At 37.2% G+C, this 8,805-nt stretch overlaps 1 protein-coding gene across 1 annotated transcript; it reads left to right on the top strand.

Moving 5' to 3' along the window:
• Positions 1–267: 267 nt before the first annotated feature.
• Positions 268–8,165, top strand: LOC132187484 (ras-related protein Rab7). Its single transcript, XM_059601809.1, has 7 exons — positions 268–488; positions 661–687; positions 828–927; positions 6,418–6,564; positions 6,652–6,732; positions 6,896–7,041; positions 7,779–8,165. Exons 1-7 carry the CDS (start codon positions 436–438, stop codon positions 7,846–7,848), a joined length of 624 nt encoding a protein of 207 aa, XP_059457792.1. The 5' UTR covers positions 268–435; the 3' UTR covers positions 7,849–8,165.
• The last annotated feature ends 640 nt before the right edge of the window (positions 8,166–8,805 follow it).

Here is an 8,805-nt window from a genome sequence, read left to right as displayed (position 1 = left end):
ATGAAAAGAGAGAGAAGAGAACAGCTATGTTTTGATAATAGTTTTGAAAAATACTTTTTGGTTTTTATTTCAAAAAAAATGTTGAGATATGAAGAGAGATATTTGAAAATATTTAATTTTAATTTTAAAAATATTTTCAAAATCGCCGACGAAGCCTATCTGTTAAGGAATATTTTAACCCGTTAATTAGGCACAAAATTTTTGCCGTGGTTCAAAAGGTAAATTTGCTGCAAAAACAATGGCATACTCGGGACCTCCGAATCTCCCAAACCGCATCTCTCGCTGGCGTTCCATGATTGGCTCTCCTCCCAACCATAGTAAACCCACAGAAACAAGAACTCTCGGATTGAATTCAAATCACATATACAGGATTTCCTAAATTTCCCTAATTCTTTTGTCTAAGAAACCCTAAATCTCAAATTATTACTCTCATCCATGGCTTCTCGTCGCCGCATGCTTCTAAAGGTCATAATCCTAGGCGACAGCGGGTAAACGGTTTTTTTAATAATTTATTTTCCTTTTTTTGTTTAATTTCGTTTGTTTGGTGAGAACATGGAGGAAATTGATATATTTTAATTTAAGATTTTGTGATTTTTATTTTTTGTTTAACTAGTTGTATAGAATTTGGAGTAATGTGCAATTTGCTTGATCATTTGGCAGGGTGGGGAAGACGTCTCTGATGAATCAGTACCCTCTAAAACTCGAATCTTGAATGTGTTTTCTGAATTTCTAAATTTGTTTTACCTTTTCAATTTTGTCATTTAATTTTTGTTGGGTTTTGTAATGGCTGGATTGGTGTTTGATTGTTGTTAATTTGTTGTGGTTAGGTATGTGAATCGTAAGTTTAGTAATCAGTATAAGGCGACTATAGGAGCAGATTTTCTGACCAAGGAAGTTCAGTTCGAAGATAGGTTGTTCACATTGCAGGTGAGAGCAATGAACACGCATTTTGCTTCTTGAATTTCTAAATTTTGTTTCAGAAATGTTTCCATACATATGCCTTAATAAACTATGTGACAGATATAATAACGAGTACTGAGGATTGCTTGTCTACAGGCTTCTTGCTTTGGCTTTGTGATTACTTTGAATTGTTTGTTAGTGAATATGTATTTGCCCCTTGTATGGCCCATTTGCTTATGTGCTTCAGTGAATTGGGTAGTGGAGAATAAATATGACTCAGATAACCTTTGATGTTATGAGGACGCAAAATTCTTTTTAGAAGATAATAGTTTTCTTCTTCTTCTTCTTCTTCTTCTTCTTGAGCAATGAACACACATTTTGCTTCTTGAATTTCTAAATTTTGTTTCAGAAATGTTTCCATACATATGCCATAGTAGTATAAAATATGTGACAAATATAATAACGAGTACTGAGGATTGCTTGTCTGCAGGCTTCTTGCTTTGGCTTTGTGATTACTTTGAATTGTTTGTTAGTGAATATGTATTTGCCCGTTGTATGGCCCATTTGCTTATGTGCTTTAGTGAATTGGGTAGTGGAGAATAAATATGACTCAGATAACCTTTGATGTTATGAGGATGTGACAAATATAATAACAAGTGAGGATTGCTTGTCTACAGGCTTCTTGCTTTGGCTTTGTGATTACTTTGAATTGTTTGTTAGTGAATATGTATTTGCCCCTTGTATGGCCCATTTGCTTATGTGCTTTAGTGAATTGGGTAGTGGAGGATAAATATGACTCATATAACCTTTAATGTTATGAGGATGTGACAAATATAATAACGAGTACTGAGGATTGCTTGTCTACAGGCTTCTTGCTTTGGCTTTGTGATTACTTTGAATTTTTTGTTAGTGAATATGTATGTGCCCCTTGTATGGCCTATTTGCTTATGTTCTTTAGTGAATTGGGTAGTGGAGAATAAATATGACTCAGATAACCTTTGATGTTATGAGGACACAAAATTCTTCTTCTTCTTCTTCTTCTTATTCTAAATGCTAATCAAGTGATTATAATGAGATTGAGGTTGTGTTTGTTTAATAATCTCAAAGCTTCAGGGATTCTCTAGGTAACTAGTTGGCTTGATTGATGGCGAATCGATTTTGGGGGCTTTGGGAAGGATATAGTTGTTTTGTCGATGTCTCTGTTTCCATGTTGATGTGGGTACTAATTATATTTCTCAATAATGTAAATAGAGGAAAACAACTGAAAACTAGCCTTTGAAGTTTTATATTTTGAACGCTATTTTTTTTCTTTTTTGGTCTTTTATAAGTAATTGAAATATCATTAAAAGCGTAAGGCACCCCCAAGTGCAGAAGCAATATACATGAGAAAATACCTAGCTAGAAAGAGAAAAAAGGACAAGGAAATCATGATAACTAATCACCAAAGGAGAAACAAAAGCAATTGTCTAAAGATACAGAGTATTGAAAATTGAAGACTTAATATCCTTTAAAGTCCTCTCATTGCCCTCAAAACTTTTTCATTCCTTTCCCTCCATAGACATCATAAAAGCCATGAAGGCACCATCTTTTACACAGTAGCACTCCGAGTGCTATTGACAGTCAACCAACATGTATATAAGTTTACTCATCTAGGCATAACCCAAGACAACCGAAGTTGATTGTAGAAAATATCCCATAAGGCTCAAACAACGTCACAATGGAGAAGAAGATGGTCCACGAACTCTCCATTCTTTTTACACATGCAACACTTATCAACCACAATGACATGACGTATGAAATACAAAATTGTAGCCCTCTGAATAAGCTTTCCAACACTACCAAGTTTGTTTCAATTTGATGTCGAAATCAGAAGATATATATTTTTAAGTAAAACGGGTATGACAAAACACGGGTAAAACTAGCCTACATCATTTTGTCCATGGTAAGGATTTTCCTAGGACCGCCAACCAAGCAAAAGAGGCTGCCCGCAAAGGAACCTTAGTTTGTTGAATACTTTTCCAAGGGAAACGAAAACCATCGTTATGAACCATGACACTGTAGAATGATCTAACATCAAACAAATCTATTTTGGAGGCTACTCACCAAAGCTTGTCTTCACTTTCCCGTTTCACTCTAATTGAATACAACACTTAGAAAAACGAGGCAAAGATGTTCACCTCCCAGTTATGAGCTGCTCTACCAAAGCTTTTTTTCCACTAATAGGAGCCACCTAAAAGCTCCAACAAAAGATCCTTTTCACAAGCAATGCCATTGGAAATCTAGAAAGACTTCCTTAAGGGCCATATCCCCACACCACATATCATGTTAGAATCTACGCTTGGAGCCATCTCCTACCTCAAATTTGGTATGACTAGAAAACTTCTCCCAACCCCTCTTAATATTCTTCCATAATCCCACCCCACTTCCCAAGAGGCTCATTAGAACCCCACCCATCCCACCTGCCAAATTTAGAACTCACCACAACTTTCCACCAAGCCCTTCTATCATGCACATTGTGCCATAGCTATTTTCCTAAAAAAGCATGATTGAACATCAGCAAGTTCAGGACCCCCAACCCTCCCATAGAGATCTGAGAACAATCCTTATACCAACTTAGCCCACCCCATAAGAAATCATGTTGAAACTTCTCAATACGGTTTGTAATACCCACAGGGAGATGAAAGAGAGACATGAAGTATGAAGGGTAACCCTACCATCCTAAGACAAATACATTATTTTCCAACTACCCAATCGACACTCTATCTTTTTAATATTACTATTCCAAATAGACTTGGCCTTATAGGGGAGGTCTCGCAACGAATGACCACGATATTTCAAAGGCAAAGAGGAAACCCCTAACCAACCCACCTACATCAGCAACATTATCCATAGAACCAATTTTGATTTAGCCAAATTAACCTTAAAGCCCAAGGTAGTTTCAAAACATAAGAACAAGCACCACAAATGGCTAGATGATTTGGGTCAGCCCCATTGAAAATCAAAGTATAATCCGCAAACAAAAGGTGAGAGATATCAATCCATGTTCCCTATAGAGAAGCCAGATAATAAGCCTCCACTCGCTGCAGCAAAAATTATCCTACCAAAAGCCTCCATCTCCTTGTCTCAAGCCATAGAAGCTACTAAAAAAACCGGTGGGAGGGCATGTTCACCAAAACCAAGAACCACATTGTGGAAATACAATTAGCTATCCAAGAGCACCACTTTCCCCAAAGCCACACCTCCTTAACATGATCATAGGCTTTTTCTAATTCCAGCTTGTAGAGTACACCTTCTACTATCAAGGTATTCATTGGCAATAAGAACAAGATCTAGGATCTGCCTTTCTCGGATGAAAGCATTTTGCAACTTAAAAAATAAACTTCTCCAACACCATCTTTAGCCTATTTGCTAAAATCTTAACAATAATTTTGTAAACGCAACTCACAAGACTAATTGGGTGAAAGTCTTAGGAATCAACAACCCTTGAAATCTTCGGAATGAGGGCGATGAATGTAGCATTAAGAAGGCTCCTTTCGAACTTACCTATAGCATGGAAGTCACGAAAGACCTTCATAATATGTCTTCTTTAAACACATCCTAGCAAACTTGAAAGAATGCCATAGAGTAACCGTCAGGGCCCGACACCTTGTCACCATTCAGTGCTTTCACTACTTGCAACACCTCCCTTTCCTCAAATTCTCTCTCTAACCAAATAGCCTCTCATTCTCACCAATAGAATTAAAGGAAAGGTCGTCGAACGAAGGTTGCTAGTTTAATTGCTAAGTATACAACTTTTTATAAAATTGGACAGTGTTCTCATTGATCTCCAACCCGGTTGGTAGAGAATGTGTTATCAATCAACAAGGAGTCAATGGAGTTCTTCCTTTTGTTGAAGTTGGCCAGTTTGTGAAAAATATTTTGTGCACTTGTCTCCTTCCCTCCCTCAACCACAAGGACCTTGATTTTTGCTTTCAACTCACCTCCTCAATGAGAGTGGATCACTTTAACTCGCTTAATACTTTTGCCTTCCTTCATTCTCTCTCGTCATCTAATGCCCTCTCTTCTGGAATGATAACTAAAGCACATACCTCTTCTCAAAGGATCTTTTTCTTTCTCCCTACCCAAACACCTTCTCATTCCATCTCTTTAAATCAACTTTCAAAAACTTGTTGGCCACAATAAAGCCATGGCAGATCCATGATGGTGCACCATTCTTCTTCTTTAGAAACATACTAAGAAAAAAGCTTCATTTTGAGCACTAATGGCAGTTTTCCAAGATCCTCAGTGGAAAAACCTTGTGATCTTTAACCCACGGTTTAAAACTTTCAGATCAGGTCTGAAAAATCGCAGATTTGGGGGGGAGAGCGAATGAGAAATTGAATTCTTGATTTGCTGAAGAGAGAAATCCACTTTCTTTTTTTGTTTTCTTCCCTGCTCCCCCTACTAGCCAGCATGCTCCAATACCTCTACGTCCCTCTGCCACACTGCATCATGGCACATACACCACCAATACTCTATTTGCACTACTTTTGTCTTTGCATGTGGCTTTGCCTAAATCTCTCTTCTTAAGTTTTGTTGCTCCATATCTCTCTAAGCCCTTCTCTGTTCTGCTATGGGGTGGTATTGTGGGCCTTAAGTAGGGGGGAGACCTAGGTGATGAAGAAGTCATCTAAGGAGCCTTGATAAAAATAGCAGAAGCCCAATGCCGTCAACATCAACATTAGTTAGTGAGAGAGTGTTCATTACGTTTGTAAGACATTGATCACTGGATTTCTTCTTTGACATGTGTCCTGCATTTGCATAAGAATGGGAGGACATAGGAGTGTTTTAAATAGGAGGAGAGCTGTTTGAATATTTGGTGTCATATCTTTTATGCAGCTTCTTATACCATAGTTGGAGAAAGGAGGTTGTCTTGCAGTGTTAGCTCTAATAGTTTAACGAAGTTCAGAGAAAATGACTGCATTAAAGGATGGATAAGTGAAAAGGGATCTCTGAAGCCTGATGTTTGGAACCCGTGTTGAGTTTAGTTGAGGCCAAAGTTTGGTAGTTTTGATAGACTTTTTGTGGTTGAGTTTTTCATGGGGGAAGTGTAACACCCTGGTCCCATATTGGGAAGATAAGGAATAACTCACATAGAGGGGGTGGTTTATAAAGATAGTTATGAGTGTTAAATCCTACATTGCCCAGTTATTAGGTGAAATTGGGCTTTATAAGGAATTCTAAAGAAGCTCAAAATTGACTAGTCCTTTTCGGGTCATAGCGTAGATATGGCTAGCGCTTTTTCCTGAGTTGTTATAAGAAGTTTGTTAACCAAAATGTTTTCTCTTACATATGGATATGTTTTACTGATAGTTGCTCATTTGCATTAATTCCTCTCAAATTGCAGCTTATAGATAACCAAAAGATTATCTGTTTTGGATGCAATGAGGAGCTTGTATTCTTCATTTGGTTGAGAATATTTGGAAATAGTTTCACTTATTATTTTTTACAGTTGACACTGCTTGTTCATATATACAGATTTGGGATACTGCTGGGCAAGAAAGGTTTCAAAGTCTTGGTGTGGCTTTCTACCGTGGTGCAGATTGCTGTGTTCTTGTGTATGATGTGAATGTAATGAAGTCATTTGATAATCTTAACAACTGGCGGGAAGAGTTTTTGATTCAGGTAGTGCTAACCTATTGGCAACCCATATAATTCTAAAGTTCAAGAAAAGTGTGACGGATAGTTATGGTTTGTGTATTTGATGTTCAGGCTAGTCCGTCTGACCCTGAAAACTTCCCATTTGTTGTGCTGGGGAACAAGATAGATGTTGATGGTGGGAATAGCCGGGTGGTGAGTTGTTTTTCCTGTTGACATGCTTTTTTCTTGTCCTCTGTGACTTGCATTCTCAAAATTTAGCAATTTGGAATAATAGGGTTCTCTCTTGGTGCTTGGCAATATATTTGCTGCTGTTGCAAAATTGAGCATGAAAATGGTTTTCTGTTTTTGGTTGCAGGTTTCTGAGAAGAAAGCTAAGGCATGGTGTGCTTCTAAGGGAAACATACCGTACTTTGAGACCTCTGCAAAAGAAGGATTCAACGTTGAAGCTGCTTTCCAGTGTATAGCCAAGAATGCGCTCAAGAATGAACCTGAAGAAGAAATGTGAGTTTTTTTACTCATCTGAAATCCTGAATTCTTTCTGTTCTAGAGCATATTCTGGTTGTAGAGGCTCAGTTTTATAAACCTACTTCCCCCCGTTAACTTTGAGGTAGTAGGAAGCTAAGGTTAAGGGAACTTAACCATCTTAATTCTGAAAGTCAGAATGGTGTATAGTGTGGTCAGAACTGTCTTGCCAGAGTAATGTCATAAAGTAAAAACGAAAAGGAAAAAGAAACAACAGAAGAAATAAGTGAAGAAGCTGGTGCTAAAAGCCTTGGTCTTCTTTTGCCATGGTAGGCAGCATCTACTTGATCAACTAGGAGTCATGCTGTTAGAAATGAAATTTAAATGTGCTTATGAATTTATTGTAACTGGATTCAGGCTCGTCCTGTTTGAAATGAAGTTGACTGTGCTTATCAATTTGTTGTAACTGGCATCTTGAGTTCAACATCCACTATGCCTTAAATAGGAGCAATACAATTCTATGGCCAGCATAAGAGCAACAGGAGGATTGCATTGCTTTTGATAGCAGTTCTTTTGTAAAATTCCCATCACTTTTGGTGAATGTCAAGTGAATTATGATTTGCATAGATTTGATGATCAATGTAGATCTGTCTTCTGGTAGTTTAGTTTTCTTGAACTTTATATGAATATCAAGTAATGCTAGATACCCAACTTTCTTATCCGTGTACTAAATGATTGATTTTGATTTTATTTTTTTGATTTGTTGGTGATGAAAGATACCTGCCTGACACCATTGACGTTGGGGGTGGAGGGCGGCAGCAAAGATCCACAGGTTGCGAGTGCTAGAAGAGATGTTGGATTTTCCTGTGTTTGTTCCTTGGATTGCAAGATACAGCTCACTGTTATTTGGTGACTTATAAGTCAGTACTTTTCAAGTATCAATAATCTAGGGAAGATGGTTATAAAATTTTTATTTGTATCATAAGTGGGTTAGCAAAGGCGTGTTGGTCGTCTTTGTATTGTTTCTGTTCATATTTTACGTCTGTATTCAACCTTTTGTTTGTGTTCATCTGGAAATGTAATTCTCCCTCGTTGCTAAGTTGTGAATTGTGATAATTTAATGGTCAGATTAAGCTTTTATTGAGGCAGGCTGCATTTGGTTTTGCATTGTGCTCACAGTACAATTTCATGGACTGGACTACAAGAAAAGAAACTGTAGGCGCACAAGATCAAGTTTTATTTTTATTTCTTGTGTTCTTTCGGCCGACTTGCATTACATTGTAGCAATAAAACCCCCAGTTTATAAGTAATGAGGTTTTCTTCCTAATCAGGCTCTGACAAAGCATGCTTATATGAACATTAGTAGCTGATTCACAATCTTACATTCATATGCATCATCATGATATATTCACAAAAAAATCAGTCATTTGTTTTTCATAATCATTGCTTGCTTAACATCATTTCTTAACACACGTCGTCCATTTTCTCCGCTACGTCGTTTGGTGGAGAAGAGTAGATCGAGCTTTGTAAAAATGCAATCTAAAAAACCTGACAGATAAACTGCTTTATGCGGCCCTTACTGAGAGGACCGGATCATTTTTTGACTTATTCTCTACTGTTTGCTTGTTTTTTTTTCATTGTAATTTTTGTTTTGGATCTGTTGTTGGAGCCAACCTTTTTTTCTGTGTTTAATAATCCTTGAAATCTTTCCCAATTTGTCTAATAGCATTAATAAATTAGCTACAAATTAGTCTAATAAATTGTTAAGTTTTGTCCTTAAAGCATGTGAAAAGCACTTTTTAT

Source organism: Corylus avellana, chromosome ca7 (genome assembly GCF_901000735.1).
Source record: "Corylus avellana chromosome ca7, CavTom2PMs-1.0".
Classification (NCBI taxonomy): Eukaryota; Viridiplantae; Streptophyta; class Magnoliopsida; order Fagales; family Betulaceae; genus Corylus; species Corylus avellana.
This window is presented reverse-complemented; position numbering and strand designations above follow the sequence as displayed.

Coding starts and splice junctions, on each gene's coding strand:
- LOC132187484 (XM_059601809.1), top strand. CDS start 436: ATGGCTTCTCGTCGCCGCATGCTTCTAAAGGTCATAATCCTAGGCGAC. Junction 489..660: donor ATAATCCTAGGCGACAGCGG/GTAAACGGTTTT, acceptor ATCATTTGGCAG/GGTGGGGAAGACGTCTCTGA. Junction 6,733..6,895: donor ATGGTGGGAATAGCCGGGTG/GTGAGTTGTTTT, acceptor TTTTGGTTGCAG/GTTTCTGAGAAGAAAGCTAA.